Source organism: Silene latifolia, chromosome 8, assembly GCF_048544455.1.
Source record: "Silene latifolia isolate original U9 population chromosome 8, ASM4854445v1, whole genome shotgun sequence".
In the NCBI taxonomy this organism is placed as follows: Eukaryota; Viridiplantae; Streptophyta; class Magnoliopsida; order Caryophyllales; family Caryophyllaceae; genus Silene; species Silene latifolia.
The window spans coordinates 87,104,824-87,131,727 of record NC_133533.1 but is presented as its reverse complement, the minus strand read 5'-3'; the positions used below and the strand labels follow the sequence as shown (position 1 = coordinate 87,131,727).

Genomic DNA, 26,904 nt, shown 5'->3' with positions numbered 1-26,904 from the left:
TGACTGATTATCTCAATGCTTCGTCAACTTTTTGCTGCAACGGTATATGTCTTCTAGGCTCATAATATTAATCAGTGAGTCTCCCTTGTGACGGATTATCCGTCACAAGTTTACGACGGGTTAAGTAATATCATGTGGGGGGTAGATAAGACAAAACAGAATGCTACTCTCTAAGCACTTTGCTTTTGTCTTATCTACCCCACTTTAATTGTATTTGACCCATCACAAGCTTGCGACGGATATATTCATCACAAATGAGAATTTGTGAATATTAATTGCAAGACATCAAGATCCTAAAAAGAAATGTGAAATGAATAAATGGATCTCAAATTTTGAATTTTATGTTGTTTTATTTAATTTCATTTGTTAGGTTCAGTTCAGTTTAGTTAAAATAAATTTTATGATAAATCAAAATAAGTACCAGTTAGTCTCGTTAAAGACGGATCGGAGTAAGTGACGGGTAATGCCACTCACAAAATGGATAGGGGAGACAAGGTGGGGGCACTCCCATGTGCTTCTCTCTCTCCTCTATTTGGGTCATTTGTGAGAGAAAATGGTTTAATGAGATTTTGTGCAAGTGTAGTGTCATCTAATTCATGTTTACACTATATAATCAAATTGAGTCGTTATGGAGTTGCCCATCATTTTGCAATCGATTTTGATTTCGATTATGGGTGAATAAGAGTCAATCTGGTTGTAAAGGTTTTCAGTTTGACCTCAAATTGGACAATTCTATTTTTCAAATTTCCATGTTACTTCAAATCGGGTCTCGAGCATTTCAAGTCAAACTTTGTAGTCCGGCTAGATTTTGCCGGCTTTTATCAAAAATTTCAACTTGTTTAATGGATAAAGTTAGACTTCCTCTAACTCTTTGAATTTCTGATATTAACCCTTTCAATATATTTGGAAATTACAAAATTTCACAAATTGGCAAAAACCAAGTGAAACTGTGAAAGGACTAAGGATGCTGCAAACGTACTAGTTTGGGTTATTATAAAATTGGTCAACTTCACATCTTTCACCGAACGCTTGGTAGTCATAATCACAAGCAGAAATCCTGCAAGCATACGGAGATGGTACAATGTTCACTAAAACAAAACGATGAACTTTCCAAAGACAGAAACAAACGGCCCCGGCCTTGCTATAAAGAGCAGATCAGTACAGGACGTAAGGGAAAACAAAAGCAAATCATGTACAGTTTCCCAGAAGTTCCTAAAATCCTGATCATGTGTGATTGGATTTAGCATAATTTCAATGTCATTTCCCTCAAAATTGCTTGTACAGAAAAGCAAGTCAAGAGTGCCGCTACGACATGGTGAAGACCGTTGCCTGGTGTAGCAGCATAAAAGTATTATAACCAATGAATGAAATTTACTTCATCCACAAGTCAGCATTGTAGAAGAAGCCTATGATAACTGGCCTTTTCTGTTCATTAAATCGTGGTAATATAGTAGCACGCACATCGGTTGACCAAAAATGCTGAAAATAAACCAAAAGATCATGTTCCCCACCTGAAATAGACGAAATTAGGTTCAGAAATTTGTAGTAGACATGCCAAAAAAGAATCCCTGATTGTATGTTGCAGAAACAACAAACTAACCTTGTTGTCAAAAAAAAAAAAAAAAAAAAAACAACAAACTAACCATATAAAAAGCTAACAGACGGATCACAATGATATGTGTGTGTGTGTATTCATATTACGCAGGTTAGCAAATGGCAGTGTTACCTGCTTAACTCTTAGATCAAACTTAAACAAATAAAAAATACACTCAAACATACCATCGAATTCTGGAATTTCCTCTGCAGATAATTTGTTATCAGAACCAACGGAACCTGTAACAGAAATATGTCATAGCAGTGTCAGCTACTAGGAGCGATTTCTTAGGCTGATCAGTAAAAAAAAAGTGAACACAAATTGTTTAATGAGACGGTCTCTTAGCATAAGACCGGCCTGTTACCTAAAAGCCCAAAACTTGATAGCAAATCACAATTATGCGTTCTCCATTTCTCAAACTATTTGGCTACCTTCCCTAAGTCAATTTACAGTTTACACCCAGCCCCTAATCCCGCCACCTACAAACGACGACTCTAACTGCTGCCTCAAACGTCAACTACACTCCTCCCTAACTCCTCCACACAAACATCATCTCAGGGCAATTAATTAGTTATTTAAAATATTCAATTTTCAAACTAAAATTGAAAGTTATCAGTCTAAAAAACGTACTTGACAAAATCAAAGCATGTAATACTGTAAACTTGTGTATTGAAAAGAAATAGAACAAATACTTGAGTTTTCAAAATTAAAACTTTGTGTTTTGAAGTTACAACCTTAAGATGTTGAATTATGTGTATTATGGACCAATTATAGTTATGAGTTAATTATGCAAGAGTTTTGAGTTGATTTAAACCTCATAGTTTTCAACTTAAAACCCAAAGTTCTCAATCTAAAAGCATGAGTATTTAAATTAAAAATAGAATAAAAATATAAACCTCATAATTTTCAACTCAAAGTTCTCAAAATAAAAACATGGGTATTTAAGTCAAAAATAAAAATAAAAAATAATAGAAGTTTAGAAGTATGAAATCTCAATTTTTAAATTTGAGATTTGAAGATCAATCAAATCCCAAATTGATTTGTGGAGGAGATAAAAGATGGAACAATGTTGATGAGAACGGCAGCTATGGAGTTGGTGAAGATGTGGGTTAGAGTGGCGATGGAGTAGGTGACGGTGGTTGGAGAAGTGGAGTAGGTGGCCGGTAGATGAGGAGGTGGCGGTGATGAGGGCGTTAATTATAGTTGTGGTAGAAGGTTTTTGTGGTGACAGTGGAGAAGGAAGGTGATGAGCTCCCATTTCTACTACATATTGGCCCTATTTTGAGCTCATTTGGTAACATTTAGGGGTGGTTTGTGACGATTTTTACATTGTTTGACCAATTCCGAGTGCTTTGCCATCTAGCATGGTTCAAGTGGAGATCAAGAAGCCAATAGATAGAAGAGGAATGTCCAAGGAAGAGCCAAGGATAGGCTTGAAGAAACGCACCAAGGAGGCCTTCCAAAGGAGCAAAGGAATCAAGAAAGAAAGGCGGACTACAGGAGCAAACTCGCACCGTGCGAGTTTTCCAGACTCAGAACTCGCACGGTGCGATTTTTCTGGGTTTGACAGTTTTTGATTAGCGTTTGTATTACGGGCCTGTCTTTTGTTAAGCCCATAGGTTTTAGGTTACGGGATGTTATAAATACAATGTTTTGCAATTAGGTTTGGGATCTTTTGTCACTTTTATTAATCAAGGTTGTAATTTGGGGATAATTTCATCTTTTGAATTGGGTATTAGATCTACTTATGGAGAACTAATCTCCTATCTTAATCCGGCTCAAGGCTTAAACTTTGGTTGTAAGATCCTTTAATCCTTCTTTAATTTTAATTATCATTGTTAATCCTTTTGTGTTTATTGATTGAATTTTGGAATCCTTGTTTGTATTGAGTAATTAAGTGTGATTTCCTTGTTGCTTAATTAATCAAGTTCCTTAATTTATTGTTGTTGAGATTATTAAGTGTGATTTCCTTGTAATCTCATCTTTGCAACACCTTGTTATTAAGTTAATGAATGTGATTTCTTCTTGGCTTAATTAGCAAGTAAAGGATTAACTTGTAATTGGGCATTAATTGTGATTTCATTGTGTCTAATTACCCCTATTGAATCTCTTATGCTAGATGGCAAAGCACTCGGAATTGGTCAAACAATGTAAAAATCGTCACAAACCACCCCTAAATGTTACCAAATGAGCTCAAAATAGGGCCAATATGTAGTAGAAATGGGAGCTCATCAAACACCCCACACTTAGCCCTTTGCTCGTCCCGAGCAAACTAGAATAAAACTACTCACCACCTAGGCCAAGAAGTATGGGCATTCCTAATCCCCTCTCTTCACCTCACTTCTTCCTTCTTATATCATCCCTCAACTAAGCTCATGGTCACTTTCCTTCATAGCTCCAATAAGTGACTAAGTGACCCAAATTCCACCTATTCGAACCTCTCTTCTCTCACTCCCCCTCCTTGTGTCATCCCTCAACTAAGATGGTCCTAAGTCCACCAATTCATCCATACATCCTTCCCAAAACTCAACACCTCCTCCTTATTACTCCCCCTTATCACTCCACTTGGTAATACAAGGCTACCATGGTCACTAAAGCTTCTCCTTCCAATCAATTTGGCAACCTCAAACACCTCCATTCTTCAACAATTCACATCAACTCCACAACTCATCAATCAAAACACAACTTCCCAACAAAGTACAATACAAGTCAACACAATCCCATGCTTCAAGTATACCAAGCACTAGTAACAAAGTAAGCTTCAAAATCCCCCTCCTAGTCTTGGCATATCACTATCCTACCCTTCCGGCCTTCTAGAGCTCCACCACTTATGTCACCAACTTCAATGGAAATAGTCAAGTATGTGACATGATTTCAAGGCTTCAAAGAGGTCACATGATTTTTTAATTTTTCCTAATTCTCTCATTTTGCCTAAACCGCCCTTTCGGGTTTTCGGTTTAGCTCTTTTCCTCACCTCTACTCTCGTGGCTCGCACTTTTTTTTTCATTTTGCCCGGAGCGCCCTTTCGGGTTTTCACTCCGACTTCGGCCACTTTCCCATTTTTGCCTAGGATGCCCTTTCGGGTTTTCATCCTAGCCGGGTTTTCTTTTCTTTCTTTTTCTTTTCGTTTTTTTTTTTTTTTTTTTTTTTTTTTTTTTCAATTGAAATACAATGCATGGAATTGAAATATATCACAAAATATACATGATACCAACTCATGTCCACCCCACACTTAAATCTTCACTTTGTCCCCAAAGTGTGAGGTAAACACTACACCTAAACTCACTCAAGAGTGTGAGCTCGAGGCACCTCCAAAGTCCGGAGGTCCTCCTCTTCTCCTTGCTTCTCTTCTTCTTCTCATCCTCGCCCTTTCGGCGTTTGTCTCCTCAACCTAAGCCGCATTGTACCCTTCATATTGGGTGGGGAATTGTTGCATAAATTGGGCATTCATCGCGGCCACCATATCAAAAGTTGCGTTTGAAGTATAACGCATCTCTTCCAAGTCTTCTTGATAGTGGTGGTAGCGGTTTTCGGTGATTCCCCACCGAGCATTCTCCGTGAGTTGTATTTGGGAGAGGGTAGATTCAATGCTTGAGACTCGGTTGGTAATGTTGGTTTGCCATGATTGAAAACCCGGGTAGTCGAATTGGTGGCCCGGAAAAGGATATTGTGGTTGTTGTTGTTGTTGTTGTTGCATATGGGGAGGAGTGAAATGTGGCTCATCATAGGGGGCATTAGGCATGGGTTCATCAAATGGTGCATCACTATGAGGCATGTCACCAAAAGTCAAGGCCTCCCCCACTTGTGGTTGCTCTCCTCCCTCATCCTCTTCCGGCTCAACTACTTGGGCTCTATCAACCCAAAGGTACACAAAATCATCATCGGGGGGCATGTAGAAATCTTTCGCACTCCCCCAACCCAAGGGTGGTAAGTCGGAGGAACGGGGTAAATACATGTAGTGCTTGGAATTTAGTCCACCCATGCACCAAATGACCAAGGGAGCGGTCTTGTCAACCACCTCAATCACTTTTGAGTGCTTCAAGTAATGATAGTCTATGAGACCACTACCATCAAGAGGGTAAGCATTGGGTGGAAATGATACACCCGTCTTTTGCACGATTAAGTCGATCATACCACCAATAAAAATGGTACCCTTGGGGTTCTTTTGAAGTTCAAGGCACCCACTTATAAACAAGTCCACCCAATCCCAAGACTCTCCCTTCCTTAGGGGTCATTGACCAAAGAATTTGTATTTGATGGTATTGCATTTTGGTGGGTTCGGTCATGACCAAGAAATTTGTGTTGATGTGACGGCTAAGGAGGCGTAGGACCGGGTTGGGGATGGTGGTGTTCTTTGAGTTCCCATGACGTATATCACCCGTAATATCGTTCCAAAAGGTACTCATCAATGCTTTATCAAGTTTTTCCTTCACGGGGGCCTTAGAGATATGTAAGGCCTCACGAACCTCATCATATGTCAATGTATGGGTGAGGCGGCATGCCCGGAATTTGATTCCCGGGACCTTGTCCCTCCCCAATTTTACTTTTTCCAACGATGACAAAAACTCATAAGTGACACCCGCCGGGTGGGGTGCGGCAACATGAATGTAGGCTTCAAGCCCAACTTTTTCTAGTAGCATACGAGTTATGGGAAGCATTCCCAACTCGATAAGAAGGTTCTCATCAAGAAATTTGGTTTGGGCCACGGTAGACACCGAGGCAAACTTTTTCCAACTTGAGAGGGCCGTGTCTCGGAGGCCCTCCTTTCCCGAATACTCATTAGCATAAGAATCCGAGGCTCCCTTGGATCCTTTGGAGGAGGAAGCCGCGGTTTCTTTCCCTTTTCCCATTATAGAACAAGTAGAATCTCAGAAAAACACAATTTTTGAACAAAATTTTGGGTGAGGCAATTGATCAAACACCTAATATGCACTACAAAATTTGTTGTGCTAATTAGTTATTTGCTAGAAAAGAACACCTCACAAATTAAAAGGTTGTTTTAAGGACTATAACAACACAAAAACACAACTAAATTTCGAATTGGAAGAACACAAATTCGAATTTCAGTAACTAGAATTGACAAGGAGAAGAATAAGGTGTTATACCTCCCTTTGATCCTTGCTTGGGTTGTTTTGTGAAGAATGCAACCCAAATAGCTCAAATTCGTCCCTTAAAACCAATTTGCAAACCCAAATCTACAACTTCTTCAATTCGTCCAAACCCTAGCTTGAAATGATGATGATTCCTCGGATTGTATGCAATTTACCTTACCCAAATCGATGTTGGGGGATGAAAGTTGATGAAACTTGAAGGTAAATTGATGGATTTGTATGATTTGAGAAGGATTTTGGTTGGTGATTTAGGGGTTTAGGGTTAGTGAGGAAGAGAGAGGTAGAAGGTTAAGAGAATTGGGGAAGAACTAATGAAGAGTATCGTGCGAAATTTTGGCGCCGTTGCCGGGGAAGGTAACGGTTTTGCTAGTGTGTTACTTGTGTTTAGAATAGTTGTTTTAGTTACTCTTTGTTACTTGTTGTTAGTGTCTTGTTTGTCACTTGTGTGAACTTTTTGATTGTGTGCACTTGTGTAGAATTGTTTATGGTCAATACTAGGAATTCAAGAGAACCACTTTTTCCTTTCGACCCGGAGATTCAAAGATCACTTGCTTGGATAGGAGGAGGTATTAGAAGAGACAACCCGGTTATTGAAGAAATTGATTCCGGTTTTCAACAAGACCAAAGAGAAGATAACAACATCCCTTTTGAACAACCCATACCCATTCAAATCATCATGGAAGAACAACCACATAATGATGGAGAGAACCCACCAAGGCCTAGAACTATTAAAGAACTTACCGCCCCGGATCTCACACAAGTGCCCTTGTGTATCTCCTTTCCGGCCTTGGCGGAAAATGCCACCTTTGAGTTGAAGTCCGGGCTAATTCACCAATTGCCCCAATTCCATGGGCTTAGCACGGAAGATCCCAACAAGCATCTCAACAAATTTCATGTTGTTTGCTCAAGCATGAAGCCTAATGGGGTTACCGATGAGCAACTTCAACTAAGGGCCTTCCCTTTCTCACTTAAGGACGCGGCAAATAATTGGCTTTACTATCTCCTACCGGAGCATCACCACTGGAATCAAATGAAGAGGGCTTTCTTAGAAAAGTATTTTCCCGCTAGTCTCTCATCTCAATTGAAGAAGGAAATAAGTAATGTTGAACAATTGGATGGGGAGAACTTGTATGAGTATTGGGAGAGGTTTAAACAACTTCTTGCTAGTTGCCCATACCATGGGTATACCGACCACGACCTTCTCTTGAACTTTTGTGGTGGCTTGCTTGAGGATGATGCTAGAATGATTAAAGCCGCCACCCAAGGTGGAATTGAGTACATGTCGGTCCAAGAAGCAAATGAGTTGATTGAAAGGTTGGTGGGAAGCTCTAGGAATTTTGGGAGGAGAATTAAGAAGTCAAGTGGAACATTCTCTTCAAGGCAAAGTTCCAACCATATGGAGGAGAAAGTTGACTTTCTCACTAATTTGGTGAAGGAACTCACAAAAGGTGGTGGGAGTACTTCTCATGTGAAATTTTGTGGTCTTTGTAATGACCCAACTCATCCCACCGATGGGTGTCCATCTTTGCAAACGGAGGAAGCAATTGAAGCGGTGAAGGCTATTGGTTTTAGGAAGTTTGACCCCTATTCTGACACTTACAATGAAGGTTGGAAATCTCATCCAAATATGGGGTGGGGTGGAAACCAAAATCAAAATCAAAATCAAAAAGGGGCTTCAAACTCTTCATTTCAAAAGCCAAATCAAAATCAAAACCAATCCCAAAATTCCTTGGAAGAGATGATGAAAACACTTGCTATGAATCAAATGACAATGCAAAAAGAAAGTCAAGTCTTGCTACAAAATACCAAGGAATTTCAAAATGCCGTGCTTCAACAAAACCGACTCACCGACTCTAGGTTTGTTAACCTTGAGACCCAAGTTGGTCAAATCCCCACTGCACTCAATTCCCAACCCAACCAAGGAGGGAGTCTCCCATCTCACACCATTCCTCCACCGAACAAGGAACAAGCAAAAGCGGTCTATTTGAGGAATGGTAGAGAGTTGGAAGAGGCACCCAAAGCTCCTAAGAAGACAAGACCACTTCCTATTGTTCATGAAGTGGAAGATGTGGTTGAAGATGAAATTGAAGTGGTAGTGGAACAAGGGGAAGCATCTTCACCCCAACAAGTAAGGGTACATGAACCTCTTCCGGAGTATGAGCCACAAGCTCCATTTCCAAGTGCTTTGAATGATACAAGGATAGTTGACAAGAAGACTTCAAGCCTTTATGATATCTTTCGTAAAGTGGAGGTAAACATTCCTCTTCTTGATCTTCTTAGTAGTGTACCCAAGCATGCAAAATTTTTGAAAGAGTTGTGCACTACTAAGAGGACCAACAAGGCTAAGAGCATGAAAAAGGTAAGGGTTAGTGAACATGTGTCGGCAATGTTTCAAAACGGTTGCCCACAAAAATGTAGTGACCTAGGGCATGTTCACCATCCCTTGTAAAATTGGTGATTTGGATTGTCAACATGCTATGCTTGATTTAGGTGCATCCATTAATGTCTTGCCCAACTACCTTTATGAGTCACTTAAGTTAGGACCTTTGAAACTGACTCGTACGGTCATTTCTTTGGCCGATAGGTCCAATATCTATCCTAAAGGGGTTGTGGAGGATGTCTTGGTGAAGGTGGGGGAATGCTTTTCCCCCGACTTCTATGTGATTGAAATGGAACCCGAGAAAGGCTCCACTCCCATTCTATTGGGAAGGCCTTTCATGAGAACTTCTAACACCAAGATTGATGTATCTAGTGGTCGCCTCACAATGGAATTTGAGGGGGAAAAGATTGAGTATAGCATACATGAGGCCATGAAATACCCATCCGAGACTTCATCTTTGTGTTTTCTTGAAATTTTTGAGCCAATTGTGCAAACCGTGTATGAATTGTGCAAAGTTGATCCATTAAATGTTGTTTTGACTAATGGATTGGTTGGAGAGGATACGGGGTATGCTTTGTCTTGTGATTTGCAGGAAACAATCAAGGACCTAGAGGAAAATCCCCCAATGGAAGAATGGGAAGAAAAGGAAGAAATCCAGGAAAAAGCAGGAACTCGCACCGTGCGAGTTTCCCGAGCGTAACTCAACTCGCACCGTGCGAGTTTTCCTCGTCCACGAACTTTTCTTCCTTTCTTCCAAATTGTTAGAAGAGCTACCAAAGGAGAAACCTGTTCCCTCTATTGTCAAGCCTTCTCTTCGTTGAATCAAGCCCTTACCAAGCCACTGAAGTATGAATTTCTAGGAAGTGAAGAAACTTTCTTGGTGATTATTTCAAGCAAGCTTACTAAGGAGCAAGAAGAGGCTCTCATCCGAGTTCTTAAGCAACACAAGGAAGCAATTGGGTGGACAATGGCCGACATCAAAGGCATTAGTCCCACCTTATGCATGCACCAAATTCTTCTTGAAGATGAAGCAAAGCCCGTTAGACAACCACAAAGACGTTTGAATCCTCCAATGATGGATGTTGTGAAGAAAGAGGTACTCAAGCTCCTTCATGTAGGTATGATCTATCCTATATCCGATAGTCAATGGGTTAGTCCAACCCAAGTTGTCCCAAAGAAATCCGGGCTAACGGTAGTCGAGAATGAAGAAGGTGTTTTGACCCCCACTCGAGTTCAAAATGGGTGGAGGGTATGTATCGACTACCGTAGGCTCAATGTCGTCACCCGAAAAGATCATTTCCCGCTTCCCTTCATGGATCAAATGTTGGAGAGGTTAGCGGGAAAGGCCTTTTATTGCTTTTTGGATGGCTACTCGGGGTATTTTCAAATCCCAATCGCACCCGAGGACCAAACAAAAACAACCTTCACATGCCCCTTTGGAACGTTTGCCTATAGAAAGATGCCCTTTGGCCTTTGCAATGCCCCGGGGACGTTCCAAAGGTGTATGATGAGTATCTTTTCGGACCATGTTGAGGACTTTATTGAGGTATTCATGGATGATTTCACCGTCCATGGTCAATCTTTTGAGGATTGTTTGAGTCATCTTACTTGGGTCTTAAAGAGGTGTATTGATACCAACCTCGTTCTCAACCATGAGAAATGTCATTTCATGGTTGATGAAGGAATAGTCTTGGGACATGTTGTTTCCTCTAGGGGAATTGAGGTTGATAAGGCAAAGGTCGATACCATTCGCACCTTGCCTTATCCTACTAATGTGCGTGAAGTGAGGTCTTTCCTAGGTCATGCCGGGTTCTACCGGCGTTTCATTAAGGATTTCTCCAAGATCGCCGCTCCTCTATGCAAGCTACTCCAAAAGGATTGTGAATTTGCCATGAGTGAAGAATGCAAGGGAGCTTTTGATATGCTCAAGGAGAAGCTTATTTCGGCACCTATAATTCAACCTCCCAATTGGAATGAACCGTTTGAGATCATGTCGGATGCAAGCAATTATGCCCTTGGCGCGGTACTTGGCCAAAGGGTGGGAAGAGCACCTCATGTTATTCAATATGCATCGACAATGATGAATGAAGCTCAAAGGAACTATACAACTACCGAGAAAGAATTTCTTGCGGTGGTGTTTGCCTTAGAGAAATTCCGATCTTATATTCTTGGAGCCAAGGTCATCATCTTCACGGATCGTGCCGCTTTGAGGCACCTTGTCTCAAAGAAAGAATCCAAGCCCCGTTTGATGAGATGGGTACTACTCTTGAGTGAGTTTGACGTTGAACTCAAGGACAAGAAAGGCTCCACCAACACGGTGGCGGATCATCTTAGTAGAATCATCCAAGAAGACTCCTTGGTACCACAAAGCTCAATAAAGGAGGCCTTCCCGGATGAAGCCCTTCTTGCCTTGATGTCTACCGAACCTTGGTATGCACATATCGTGAATTACTTGGTCTTGGGCAAATTTCCACCGGGTTTGACTCGACATCAAAGAGACAAAATCAAGAGTGATTCCAAGTACTATGTGTGGGATGATCCTTATTTGTGGAAATTTTGTGCCGATCAAGTGATAAGGAGGTGTGTGCCGGACACCGAAATCATGTCAATTCTCCGGTTTAGTCACGAGTATGCTTGTGGCGGGCATTTTGGAGCCAAGAAAACGGCTAGAAAGGTGTTGGAAAGCGGTTTCTTTTGGCCCACATTATTCCGAGATGCTCATGCCATGGTGAAGACATGCGATAGATGCCAAAGAGTTGGTAATATTTCAAAAAGAGGAGAAATGCCCCAAACACCCATGATCTATTGCGAAATATTTGATGTGTGGGGTATTGACTTCATGGGGCCCTTTCCCGCCTCTTGTGGGAATGTTTATATACTTTTGGCGGTGGATTATGTCTCCAAGTGGGTGGAGGCTAAGGCCACCAAGACCAATGATGCAAAGGTGGTTGGAGAATTCATCAAAACCAACATCTTTTCTCGATTTGGTTTTCCAAAAGCTTTGATAAGCGACCGGGGTACTCACTTTTGCAACAAAGCCATTGGAGCTCTTCTCAAAAAGTATGGGGTACTTCATAAGGTCTCAACCGCCTATCACCCTCAAACCAACGGTCAAGCCGAGGTTTCTAATAGGGAGATTAAGGCTATCCTTGAGAAGACGGTGAATCCCGACCGCAAGGATTGGAGCTTGAGGTTAGATGATGCCTTGTGGGCCTATCGCACGGCTTACAAAACGCCAATCGGGATGTCACCTTACCGCTTACTTTTTGGGAAATCATGTCATCTACCCGTGGAGGTTGAGCATCGAGCTTATTGGGCGGTCAAGTCATTCAACTTGCAATTGGATGAAGCGGGTCTTCACAGGAAACTTCAATTACAAGAGTTGGAGGAAATCCGGAATGATGCTTATGAGAATGCTTCCATTTACAAGGCAAGAACAAGAGCATGGCATGATAATATGATTTCAAGAAGAGTGTTCCAAGTGGGAGAGAAAGTCTTACTTTTCCAAAATCGACTTGACTTTTCTCCGGGAAATTGAGGTCTAGGTGGATGGGACCATATGAAGTGGTTCGTGTCTTCCCATATGGAGCAATTGAAATCAAATGCTTGAAATCCGGGAAAGTTTTGAAAGTGAATGGGCAAAGGCTAAAGCATTATCATGAAGGAATTGAAGTGGGTGAAGTGGAAACACTCCATCTTGTTGATCCAATCTACTCAAATTGATGAAAGTGCAACTTTGTCGAGCCATCGACGTTAAATAAACGGCAAAAGTTTATAAATATTTCTTTCCCTTGCATATTTAAATTCCGCATTGCATTGTTTATATTGCATTTGTCATGTTGCATTGTTTATATTGCATTTCTCATGTTTAAATTTATTGCATCCTTTACTTTTTGCATAATAAATTAAATCATTTGCATTTTCACTAATGTTTTTGGCATATTAGAATGGTTTAATGTGTGTTCTAGTGTTAGGATATCAACTCAAGGGCATATGTGAAGAAAGGAAGGAAGAATGTTGGGTAAAAGAATTAGCTAAAGTGAAGAATTAAGCAACAAAAAAATGCAGCAAAGTCGCACGGTGCGACTTTTCTGAGGCCAAACTCGCACCGTGCGAGTTTCTGAGAGTATGCGGATTTTAGCCAAATTTCGCACGATACTCTTCATTAGTTCTTCCCCAATTCTCTTAACCTTCTACCTCTCTCTTCCTCACTAACCCTAAACCCCTAAATCACCAACCAAAATCCTTCTCAAATCATACAAATCCATCAATTTACCTTCAAGTTTCATCAACTTTCATCCCAACATCGATTTGGGTAAGGTAAATTGCATACAATCCGAGGAATCATCATCATTTCAAGCTAGGGTTTGGACGAATTGAAGAAGTTGTAGATTTGGGTTTGCAAATTGGTTTTAAGGGACGAATTTGAGCTATTTGGGTTGCATTCTTCACAAAACAACCCAAGCAAGGATCAAAGGGAGGTATAACACCTTATTCTTCTCCTTGTCAATTCTAGTTACTGAAATTCGAATTTGTGTTCTTCCAATTCGAAATTTAGTTGTGTTTTTGTGTTGTTATCGTCCTTAAAACAACCTTTTAATTTGTGAGGTGTTCTTTTCTAGCAAATAACTAATTAGCACAACAAATTTTGTAGTGCATATTAGGTGTTTGATCAATTGCCTCACCCAAAATTTTGTTCAAAAATTGTGTTTTTCTGAGATTCTACTTGTTCTATAATGGGAAAAGGGAAAGAAACCGCGGCTTCCTCCTCCAAAGGATCCAAGGGAGCCTCGGATTCTTATGCTAATGAGTATTCGGGAAAGGAGGGCCTCCGAGACACGGCCCTCTCAAGTTGGAAAAAGTTTGCCTCGGTGTCTACCGTGGCACAAACCAAATTTCTTAATGAGAACCTTCTTATCGAGTTGGGAATGCTTCCCATAACTCGTATGCTACTAGAAAAAGTTGGGCTTGAAGCCTACATTCATGTTGCCGCACCCACCCGAAGGGGTGTCACTTATGAGTTTTTGTCATCGTTGGAAAAAGTAAAATGTCACGCCTAAAATGTCACCCAAACCCCCCCCCCCCCCTTTATTTACTTGTTGTTATTGTTGTCACAATTGTTCTAAATACTCTTTTAATTTCACTTTTGCAAAACCCATCTTCTCTTGGGTTCGATCCCTTGCTTGCTATTTTACTAGTTTATAATTAGTGCTAATTAGTGTGTTTAGTGGTATATAAATTGTTAATTTGGCCGTCTTTTAGTGCGACATTTTAGGCGTGTCAGAAGGTAATACGAATTCTTTTTACTTTTCTATTCTTTAACCTCATATTGGGCTATATTCTCTTCTATTGGGCCCGTCCTATGCTATAGGACAGTCCTATAGGAGAGTTGCTGAAAAGTGAAAAAGAAATAAAAAAATTGGACAGGCTGAATGGATTCTTTACCTGAAACATAATGCCCAAGAACGCCCATAGTTTAAAGATATGGCAAGGAACAGCTATGCAAAGCTGCAAAACAGATTCCAAATGTGTTGGCATAGCATGTCAAAATCAACAACTAGAAAACATACATGAAACGTTTATTAGTTCAATACGGACAATTTTCCTTCTTTTTAGAGGGTTTATCGGTTGTGCTCACAGTAAATAACACTACTGTAACACTTCAAGCTCTCAAAGGCTAAATAAAGCCTACACAGTCAGTTAAGGTTTGTGTTCACCGTATATGATAGACACAATTACGAAAGGTTTGTGCCCTAATGTGACAATATGTCCCCATTGTAGAAGCAAGTCTGCAAAAGTGAATTACCAAAACTTTGAAAAAGATTTAGTTTAAGTACCCTTTATAGCTAAAAATTCTATGAGGTTCCAATAAGATTACTAATTTGTAGATTATCCAAGCTAAATAGATTGGTACTTCCTACTCCGCTTTAGTTTTGAGGCTGACCAACAAGAATGTTTTGACCAACACAAAATTCTTGCAAAAAGTGTAACTTTGCAAGGGGAAAACTGCTAGAACTTTGTAGAAGAATGCTTTGAAAGATCACTATTACAAATCCACATTTGGTCATACATAAGAAAGAATACAATTCGAGACCTTGTGACTTTATGAGGGGCAAAACATGATACAAATATTGTACATTTTAATGGAAAAACAGTTGACATAGAGCACTGTGATATAAGATAAAAAGCAAGTGTTCTGTACTCCGACAAAAAGTGACGGGTATGTCAAAGATACATTAGTACTTAGTAGGATGCCAATTTCACCTGCAGCCGATCAAAATCCGATTCACCCTACCCTAGAAAGAACGATGAAAATTTTGACTTAACGGATGACGGGTGAAACGGATAGATGGTGGATGGATAAAGCTTAATCTCACCCGTCAATCCGTCATCCATCCCTCACCAGATATTATCGTTTTTTTTAACTCGAGACATATTTATTATCTAAGGGAGCTTCTATATTTTCTCCCCTACTTTTCACAGCTAACCCCAACTTTTCATAAAATTTCAGTTTTGCCCTTTCTCTCTAAAACTCTAAAATTGGTTTCTTTCCTTTTTTTCAATTTCAAGTACGAGCGTCAACGATTTTCACAACGCTTCATAGAATATCGTTTTCAGTTCATACGACAAACAACATTATTTCTACAAAGAACAACAGGATTTCAACAACCAACGACATGATTTAAACAACGAATAAAACGATATCTCGACAACAAACAAGACGAAAATGAAGATAAACAAGAGGTAAATCGCGTTTTGACTTTTCTTTGATACGCAAAACCATGAAAACGTAAAATTATTTCCATTTTGTGGAAGGGATCCTGGACTTTCTTCTTGTATTCAATGGAGGATCTCCCCATTGGAGGCGGGGTGTTATGTATATTAGTGATACAAAGAGGATACCAAAGGATAGACAATAGGCAAGGCTACAAGGGCAGAGAACAGGCTTATCTAGATTACTCTTAACACCAAAGCTTTCCGCATGCGAAGTTTCATTGTTAACCCCTGAATTTCATCATAGCAATCTGGCTATGAACTAGGCAATCAAAGGTTAAAGCCATCGTTTTAAATATCTTACACGACACCGATGTGTGACGGAGCTATAAAAGGTTTTCGAGTTTACCGCGACGCATTTTAGCACGTTTTAAGGCGATATGACAATTATTAGCGAGAATATGCCATGACAGCCAATACTACGACCACAATTAAAACTGAGATTTAATACTGTGGTAACTTAAAGCCTAATTCGACTAGAGGTAGAATCCTAAAATGACTTCAAACCAAGCTAGTTGCTAGTGTCGGTTACCAATTTAAGGAAGAACTCTATAACATGAAAGGACTCATATCACAAAGTTTAGACATCAAAGTGGCTTTAACATTGCACAAGTATTTACGAGATTGAAATTAAAATATACCTCATGAAATATGGCCGATATAAGAAAGGCAATCAGCACCGCAACTCCCTGGAAGGAAATGCATGGTTATGAACTACTTAGTAACACCGAGTTCTGACAATGAACTGTAGGCAGCAGCCAAACAGATTTTCTTAATGATGAATTGATATGAAGACAGCTTGTTTATGTAACATGAATAAATCTTTAAGAGTCTATACTGCTGGATGACTATTGTCTACCAATTGGTTCATCAAGACTTAAGAGGAAGCGCACACAAATCCAGTATAACTATCTGTCGGAGATCATTGACAGCAAAGAGGAATTGGAAAAACAAGCATCTAAGCCATAATGATCCAGAACAGAACACATTTTGCTAAGTAGTGTCAAACCTTTGATATTCCATTCCGCAAGCATGGAAAATAGATATGCCGAACCATCCATTTATGTACAGGCTGTGGCAAAACAAGTGAATTCTATGAATGGACAGTACACATATAATAACTTAAAAAAACATGAATATAGCAGTTGAAGTTAAAATGACACATCTTATAAATGAATTTTATACGCTAGGGGATGCAAATCATTTAAACTGGCAGCAGGTGTTACTCTACATCCACGCCATTTCAGTGTTTTTTTGGCAAGGGTCCCCCAAAAGTTCCCCAACGTGAATATTAAACAAGGGTCAAAGAAAACAGTTCTCCCTCAAAATTTGATTATAATTCCCTACAATTTTGTCAGCTACTTGTCCATTTCGAGCATATTTTAATCCACCTAGAAGTTTCTTTCTCAGTTCTCATCCATCCATTCTAAAAACAAAATTAACAGAAGTACCGAACGGACATAGTGAACTCGCTTTATCCAAACTGGCTAGCTCACTGTATCAAGCCTTCTAAACATAACTACCTAATACTGTGGGCAATGTGATAGAAATACATGTCTGGCAAACCTCACAAAAACTTAAATAGACAGTACTCAGTAAGGATACATACCATATTCCACATTCTCCAATACTGATAGAAAGTTATCAATGTAGCAAGCACATGCAACAAAATAGAGTTCACAAAAAAAAAAAACCATTAGCAACTCATGTATTCCTATGGGCATTCGCTGAAACTTAAGATAAATGTATACCTCTTCAAATGTTCTTGCATTCCACCAATCCTTGTAAAACTCGCGGTCACCAAACATAAGGAGCTCGGCCAATATGTTTAACCTGCAATTAGAAGGCAGCATTAATGATTGTTTATGTACATCAGCAATTCAGCATGATATCTAGATTCTAGACTGTAGCATATATTTTTTCAGTCATCATCAGAAAAAGAGGATCCAGCATGATCAGCAGTCTACACAACAATTTTGCCGAAATAGAAGCCCTACAATAAGCACATCAGATTCCATGTTTTGGTTAGAACTTCAGAGGTAAAACTTTTATCTTTTTACATCGAGCTTCAAATTAGGCTTGATTGAAAGAAAACAAACAAGCGAACAAATGAGTTTCCCAACAAATATTAGGTCTCTTCAACAGCTCAACCTTTCCTTCTCGCCATCTTTTTCTCCTTTAAAGCTACAATCCAGACTCAATTGTCTGATATTCAGATCCATACAAAGGCTCTAAACCAAACAAGACCAGAAGTTTTGATCTACGCGGTTAAGAATTTGAGAATGAGGAGAACACATGAGCAGATTGAATACTTTATACTCCCTCCTCTTTGTTACATATCTTTTTGCTCCTCCCATTTCATTTCATTCCTAAAATGGCAATTTTATTGACCACATAACCTTATCCTCCCCTAACATTTCCAAAATTGATGTTCATTAGTGTGTGTTTTGTATCCCTAATATTAGTCATATATCCCAACAAACCCACTTATAATTAACCCAACCAATAAACATCATTAACCTCCCTCCTCACCACCTACCTCCCTTATCGAGGAAACATCAGCCCACCACTATCCTCCCTAAGACCACCGACACCATCACTGCTCTCCTCCCTAAGATCACCGGTACCACCGCCGCCCTCTTTTTCACTCTTCTTGTTTTCTGCCGGCGTCACCACCGTCCTCATCTCCTCTCTCCTCCTTTCATCACCGAACGATCGATCACCATGAAACACGCTCTTTTGCCAGCAATCATCTCTTTCCACCACAATTGGGGCTGCTTGGGCAATCAACAACTTCTTCCATCACTACGTCCTCCTTGTTCGACCTCCACCCCTCCCCAAACCCAACATAAAACACTAGATTTACAAGGTTATATAAAACTTTCGAAAATGACCACCATGGATGCATTCTCCGGCGTCATACAAAGCTGGCGGTGGTCGTCTTTCCGTTTGTGCTGGTTGGCATTCTCGTGACGGTGGTGGTACCGTAGCAGGGTTAAGTGTTGGGTTGGTGAAGTGATTTGGGTGGTCACGCGAGTTAGAATTGGTGATAGTTTGGTGGAGGGCGGCGGCTTGGCGGGCTGATAGCTCTCTGTTATTACTAGTTCAATATAGAGTCGGTTTGTTTTAATGTGAAGGTTGTTAAGTCCTTTTCATTATAGCCGTGCCTAAAGCCCTAAACCATATGTGAGGAACAAATAGATGTGGAGGAAGTAGTAATAAAAAAACATTCCAAAATGGTAATTTCACAGCATTGATAAAACACACGCAAAAAATTTCAAAAGTTGCACCTATCAGTCCCAAGTTAAGAAAGGAGAAGTCCTGTGAACTTTTTTGTTAAATCTAAGCCGAGAAATTTCTGAGAGAAGAGGTAAAAGACATGTCTGATGCTACCAGATGAGTAGATGCAAGTCATGCAACAGCTATAAGAGAAAGAAGGAGAAATAATAGGTTTAAGATGGCTGTACAGCCCAAATTAGAAGAGTAGAATATGTTCCGTTAATAGTCATTATAGCATCATTTCAATAAAACCAGATGAATAAGCATATTTCAGTTATCATAAACATAAGGTAGTGAACATAATTTAAGCAGCACAGCACCTCGTTGATGAACCTAACTACCAATCTATATACCACATCGCTAAGTGAGACATAACCAGTGCAAGTAATAACTAATAAGACCTTAAAAAAGCTTGAACAAATACTGTATCTAAATAGAATTCAGGAGATTATCACAGCTCGTACAATCCAGAGACCAGCTTATTCAAAATTTTAACTTCATTTCTTAATCTCTTGTGCTACCAATAAACTTCTTATACATAACAGCGTCAATGTACACAATCACAAGTCTCTCAACTAAGAAGTCCTTACTCATTAGCAATGATAATTTTAGTAATTAAGTACAAAGCTGCAAACTAATACTCCGTAGAATACACTGGAATGCCCATTCCATGTAGGATTATTTTGAAGAATAAAGTAACTAAGTAGCCAAGAGGACAACTTACCAAAGGTGAAAAAAGCAGTAGAACATGCATAACCACACGTAAAGATTTGGGACAGAGAGCTTCAAAACCCTTTCTATTGCATACAACAGGTTGCCCTTCAGAGGGTGCTGTGAGTTTTGTACTATAGGGTTGATATACTACAAAAAACACACAATAATATATGTCAAGATGATGTTAGAATTCAACCGAGGCCCCTAATAAAGAAGTTTAATGGATGCAATATACGGACTTGTTCAACGATAAAGCCCATCAGTCCAGTAAATATCACCAGCTTGAAAAGTTGTCGAGCAACCCATCCCTTTCGAATGTGAGACGTTCGAGGATAACTTGGCTGCACAATAAAGAAGCCAGAAGATGTAAGTGACAAAATCAAAACGCTATAAAATGACACTGACCAGAAAAAGTTGTGTTTTAAAAAGTAAACAATTAAACAGCAGTACACTCTATTCACCAACAAAGATTAACAGAAGGCAAAAAAACATGCAAAAAACTAGAACAGTCTAGATGGACAAAGAAAGAACAGCTATAATAGTCAGGTAGGGAACATTCATGAAGCATAAATGACATTTATATGCGTCTAAACAATCGACCACGCAGTTAAACAAAAGGCATCAATATCATTCTGAAACAATTACCAATAAGTACAGTGGATTGAGTAAAGGATCCTGATATTTTATTTACCAGAACTTAAGAGAACTATCGTGATGCATTGATATGAGGTAAAAAAGGCCCAAATATGCTATATATGTGAAGGTTACGCATGAAAAAACCATACTTCTGTCAACATCAACTACGTGGTCATAGCGAAGACAAAAGCACCTAAAGGTCAAGGATGACAATCACCTGGTAACAGAGAGTTGGAGCAAGCATGAAGTACACTATACTCCTGAAGTTGACATCGTAAGGAACTTCTGCAGTCAATTTATCCTCCTGAAACCAAACAAAAAAAATCCAATAAGGAAGAGTACAAATACTACATCCCAGCTGACCAAGACACATTTCTTATATCAAACAATCAACTTATGAGACCAAACAAAAAATTACTCGACACAGTTAACAGTAAATGTGGTGTAATTGGCTGTTAAAGGAGCTGCAACAAGGACAATAACGACATTTTGGAACCCAGAAATGGACAGGCGATGCAGGACAGATATAAGGCAACTGATAATTGAAAGGCAGATTTCAAGTGCGACTTTCAGCACATAGGCATGAACGCACACACATGACACTTACACACATGTTTTAGTTGAAACGGATATCATTATGTCGTGTACGGATGTCACGTATTATTTAAAAGATGAAACTATGCCACAAGTTGTCAAGTTACACAAAGAAGAAAATTAAGGTAAAGATTTCATTACCTTTGCAGAAGTTTTGGCAATAGCCCTCATATCATAGTTTGTGTGTGCGTATGATACCAACTTTAACCACATGGTGCAAGCAAAGAGCATTAGTGCAACGCCAAAAAGGACAGCTGAATCACACCTGCAAAATTGCTAAATCCTATGATGATAAGTTAATTCCCCAGATTATGGGAAACGAATCTGATAATTACATGACCATTTTGCCTGATTTACACTTGTTTGAGATGTTTCTTTGCGGTTTCAACTCTCAACTTTGACTTTCTTATACTCATTAATTTCGCCTCTTTGTGTAACTGACCATCACACCCTTGGCGCCCTCTTAAAAGAAACTTACATTGATCTGATGCTCAAAATGATAAAGACCCTTAGCAACCTGATCTAGCATTGTTTCTATCAAAAAAAAATGAAGACGACATGGTCCAAAACCAAGGCCTTCCTCAAATGTAAGAAGGGACTTCACATCCACCACTACATGCAACCGAGTAAAGAGGATACAAGAAAAACTAGTTTAAATGATTTGCTAGATGAACCTTTTGTGTTGTAACTGTCTCAATGATGTAACAAACATGACCGCCCTTGGTTAAACAAAACCAATAGTGATAGGTAAAGCATAAGATATAAAATCTCAGTGAAAAAGACTGTTGAACAAGGTATCCACATTAGGGCAAAATAAAGCAACTTAGACATTGGTCATTTTAAACTATCAAAAAAGAGAACACATGTTCTCAATATATCAAACATTGTTACAGAGTTTTCCATGTACAAGAACAATAATAGTATCCAAAAATAATTCAGAGGAATATATTCCATGTCTAACTATTCTAAAATCATATACACACATGAGATAGTCCAGGAAACCAACCTCAGTATTACAAAAACTGGATATAAGATGGAGATCCCCGCATTAAGTGTATGAAGCAAGACAACCACCTGACCAGAAATTTGTGTGGTTAACGAGTGATGGAAAAAAAAAAAAAAGTTACTAGTAGAAAGAACAATAACGGACAGGATTTGAAGAGCTAAAACTTTACATAGGCTCCCACTCCTTTGAACTACCAGGAGAGGGGTATCATTAAAAGCACCACCGGTTCAGCCCACAAGAAAAGCAAGAACGCACTAACTACCACAAAGTATAGAAATTATCAACAGGCTAGAAACGGCTACCAAGTCACAGTAAGTTATCACCTACCGGATCAGAAATACGCTGTCGTTGTGCCAACTTCTCGATCAGGAAAGCAGTCAACGGAAAAATTGGGAGTGTAAGACTACAAATGAAAAAAAAAAATCAGGAATAGCCAAAAATACACAAGGGGAAGCAGCACTATCTCTACAACTTGTCAAATGATCTGTCACAATATTAGCTGTGTCAAGATTATTACCCACACATAAAAAGAGGCCAATCTCTGAGCGACCTTGAGCCAAACCAGAAACCAGCTCTGATTAGCAAACCATACTGCAAAAGTTTAACAGATAAAAACAATCATTTCAAACTGGAAAAGACAATAAAGCCAGGTAGTCAACTAAATAGACGAATGAGTAAAGAGGAGAACGATCGAAGTTCACTAACACTAAACCTTCATTAGATTCTCAATGATAAGCCGGCTGTTCAACGCGACAAGTACTACTACACAGAGGTTGAAGAGACCAGCATGACTCTGCAAGTGATCAAAATTATGATGGTCAATATCACGTGGTTTTAAATAGATACAATCAAACAAAAAATATCATAAAAAGCGCTTAATCACTTAATATTTAGAATACCAATGAAAGTGCAATAAGAGATGTAAGGGACGAATCAGCAATATTTTACATAGCATCTTAGCCAAGGCTATTTTAACATAGCTATTATTCAACAACTCAAGATCTTAGAATCAGATTTTATGCCTTTATCTCTGTTAACCAAAGCTAACCATGGCGTTGTCGAAGAAGGCATAACATCATCTTTAGAAACTGATTGTAACACAAGCTACTGCTCTCGAGAATACCAAGAAACTAGAATCTGAGACCATCATATTAAGATAAAACAATATCCGTGCTATTACATGTTATTTCAATCTTGATCTTGGAATCAATTGCTGCTGCTTAACATAGGCTATGTTACTCCTTCAGAAATACCCGAAAGGGTGCATGTCCTTGGCTAATTTATGAAAAATTTGCATATTTTACCATTTTCGCATGTAATGAGATGTCTAAGTGTCTAGTGTCAGACACTGGCACAGCGTGAGGCTCCGGTCCGTGAAAATGAGGAGTATGAGGCAAGGAAAGGCGCGCGCTTTATTAACACAAAGACGCGAGGTAAAGGCACGCACTCTATTGACACAAGGTGCATTGCTTTTACACACATAGTTGTGTGTTTGGATAGCAAAAGTGGAGGGAAATGGAGGGGAGGGGGAAGGAGGGAAGAGAAAGGGAGGGGAGGGGCAATAGAGTATGTGTGTTTGGACACTATTTCTCTCCAAATCTTGCCTATTGTGAAGAGATTTTGATTTGCTTTGAAGGAGGAAAAATGGGTCCCTCCAAATCTTTCCCCCTTCATTTCCTCCACCCTTGTTTGCTATCCAAACAAGGGATATTAAATCCCCTACTCTCCCTCCCTTTCTTTTCCCTCCAAATCCCTTAATTCAAACATAACCTAAAAGTAAAATCATATGCAACACGTTTATTTGGATTTTAAAGACCGCTTACATGCAACTAAAAAGCTAGGGATAGTAGTGCACTACGTTAGATGATCTAAATGACATACTTAAGGTGCACTGAGGCGTTTAGCTAGTGTCTCGCTCCTTTTTAAACTAAGAACAACAACCTCGCATGAATCCTTCAAGTTGATCAACAACTCCTACCTATCTACTTCGAAGGAATACCTCCTAAATCATATACTCCCTCCTATTCACTTATTTCTTCCCTCTTTCCTTGTTCATGGTAGTCGGATTTCTTCCCTCTTTCCTTTTTTGAAAATTTTTGTGTGGTCCAAATTCAATTGCTTATGGGGTACAGTGGAGTAGAGTGTTTGTGTGGTCCAAATTTATTTTCTTATTTCTTGTACAAAATGGAAGGGGGAAAAATGAGTGAATATGAGGGAGTATTTGATTTGATCATAAAGTTTCTTCAATTTTCCTTCTCCAAGTGGCAACTCGTTTACCCATTAACCCTACCCCTTGTCCAAGTGGTAATCTTCATATCTTAATTTACATTTCTAGTGAATCAAAAGGTCTTTAAGATATAAGTGCGACAAACCAAAGCAAAATGATTCAATTGATGTATACTAACCTTATATATTCAATCATTGTGTCCTAAATAAACATCCTTTTGTGGTAAGAAAAGAGTTACAACTATGAGTCTATGACCCCCTCCCCGAGAAGCAAAAAAATTCCGTTTTTGCAATGATCTTTTAAAATCTCATTATTGTTAGTTACGCCAAATATTTGACAGATGTTTTTGGCCATTACTATATTTGATATTTTGATTAATATTGCCTATAACCTATACAAAAACAAAAGCTTCTATCGACTACACCATTGTGTCATGGACTCATGGTATGCTAGAGTGTTACGTATCACGATTTAATATCATGTCCAATCTAGTAATCAATTTCACCAACTTCATTCCTATTAACTTTTTTACATGTTAACTATTTCATCCAATTGAGTTCTTTACATGATTTGGGAAGATCTTTAATGCGAGAGAGATGTCCCAACACCCAAAACCCACAAACACTAGAAGTTGAGTACAATTGAGGGAGTGCCTCAAGCAACATAATCGGCTAACTATAACATTCTTAAGCTAACACTATTCAACTAAGTGCCATGGACAAAGATACACATGAAACTTCATCTCTAAGTGAGCACTAGTTGTCTTTCCGTCTAAAAGGAGCCAAAATGTGACAAACAAACAAGCTTCGCCATAACTCATACTCTGTATATCTTTTATTGTGTTTCTTCCTACCTTTCGTAAGTGCATCAAAAATGAGAAACTTCCCTCAACTTACATTAGTCTCTAAATTATCTCTCGAAACTACAACTAGAAAAAGAAATTCCATTGCAAATGAGCTTACACATGGCTTTCAGTAATTAAAACCATAAGTTAACTACACAAATAAACATCACATCAGACGGTTGTAGGAATACAATCAAGCAATTTAATGCTGTGCTTCTCATGTAATAAATAATAGGATTAATTGCTTGCCCTACATGCATAAGCCTTTCACAGTACTTGACAATTATACAAAAACTTCGGTACAATTTTATGCATACAACAAGTCATTTAACGCCGTATTCTTCACTCATTATGACTTGAATACATATGAGACGGTCGGTCGCATGCAATTAAGCATATGAACAAGTCGTGACAGATAAACGTTAGTGTCTTTGTTGTACATGAAACCGTCTCACACAAGACTAAATCACCTAATTCTAAACACATTACAGAGAACATCATAAAAACAAAATTCAAAACAACATTAAACAATAAGCATTCAACAAAAGCAACAAACCTGACGAAAAATGGCATCGGAACTAAGCGGACTCTCCTTAATCTTGCGATGAGCCGGTGCAGAAGGCCGATACGTATACTTAATCGCATTTTGAAAATCTTGACTACGTCCGCCATTAACATCCTTATCTTCACCTTCACCGTCACCGTCACCTTCAACTTCACACCTAGTGCTCTCGAAATTAGTTCTAGGATTCACATCACTCTCATCAACAATCCTATCACCGTCATTATTACTCGGCGATTCATTACCAACACTTCGCCGCCTTATTACTGTCTCCGGCGATTCGGAGATCGACATCGAAATTAGGTTTTCTGGAAACTTCTATAACTTCATGCACATGTAAATAAATAAGATTCGACAACAACAAAAATATCCGAAATTGGGAAACTTTCAATTGATTGAGAAAAGTCAAAAGAGTTGAGAATTGAAGGAGTTGAAGAGTATGATTAATGTGATTTGTATATTGAATTGAATGTTGCGTTTAAAATGAAGGAGATTGAATAAACTTAAGAATGTTGATTAAAAATGGAGGTTGAAAATGATTGATGGTGGAAATTGGATGTATATGGTTTTAAGTGTTAAGAGAGGGTAGGAGAGAGAGGAGGTGATGGGCAGAGATGTGTACGCTCATTTTCATTTTGCGAATCATTTTTAAGTTTTAAACTTTTAATGCCGACATTGAATTGCAAGGGGAGATATTTAGCCTTACGTATGGGAAAGTGTAAAGTGTATTATGTTGGTGGCTATCTTAGTTGTTAAGTCACGAGTAGACCTGGTAAGGGGTCAATCAGGTCGTGTTCAAGTTGGATTACTATGAATTTGGATTTATTGGGTTTGCAAGAATTTAATTCGGGTTCATAAAGTCATTTCGGGATTGGTCGTTTTCAGTTAGGTTATTATCAAGTTATTTTTAACAACCAGCCTATGATAATAAACATTCGGGTTAGGTTGAATTTGGGTGCTGTATGACTTATGTGATAATGTCTTGTGTATATTGTTTATCGCTCCACGTCGGTTGTATGTCATTGATAGACTAGGATTAGTTATAAACTCTATCTCATGAATTGTATTCCGTATATGATTAGTGTGGTTTGCAGGATGCAGCATTCCTAGTATTCCTAATAGAAAGAGGCACAGAGCTATCATAAATAGAATTCATATATGATTTGGCTTTTGCTTCAAGCCT

The 26,904-nt window shown here is 39.1% G+C and overlaps 1 protein-coding gene across 1 annotated transcript; it reads right to left on the bottom strand.

Annotated features, from left to right (window-relative positions):
- Positions 1-988: 988 nt before the first annotated feature.
- Positions 989-26,588, bottom strand: LOC141597049 (diacylglycerol O-acyltransferase 1A-like). The gene is made up of 16 exons (XM_074417367.1): positions 25,716-26,588; positions 22,801-22,881; positions 22,606-22,679; positions 22,416-22,491; positions 22,089-22,156; positions 21,224-21,347; positions 20,706-20,792; positions 20,092-20,193; positions 19,863-19,999; positions 17,611-17,692; positions 17,469-17,489; positions 16,869-16,931; positions 16,501-16,548; positions 14,531-14,593; positions 1,780-1,833; positions 989-1,511 (listed from the first exon to the last, which is right to left on the bottom strand). Exons 1-16 carry the CDS (start codon positions 26,013-26,015, stop codon positions 1,407-1,409), a joined length of 1,485 nt encoding a protein of 494 aa, XP_074273468.1. The 5' UTR covers positions 26,016-26,588; the 3' UTR covers positions 989-1,406.
- Positions 26,589-26,904: the final 316 nt, after the last annotated feature.

Coding starts and splice junctions, on each gene's coding strand:
- LOC141597049 (XM_074417367.1), bottom strand. CDS start 26,015: ATGTCGATCTCCGAATCGCCGGAGACAGTAATAAGGCGGCGAAGTGTT. Junction 22,492..22,605: donor TGGCCTCTTTTTATGTGTGG/GTAATAATCTTG, acceptor TTTCATTTGTAG/TCTTACACTCCCAATTTTTC. Junction 17,490..17,610: donor ATGCAAGAACATTTGAAGAG/GTATACATTTAT, acceptor ACTTTCTATCAG/TATTGGAGAATGTGGAATAT.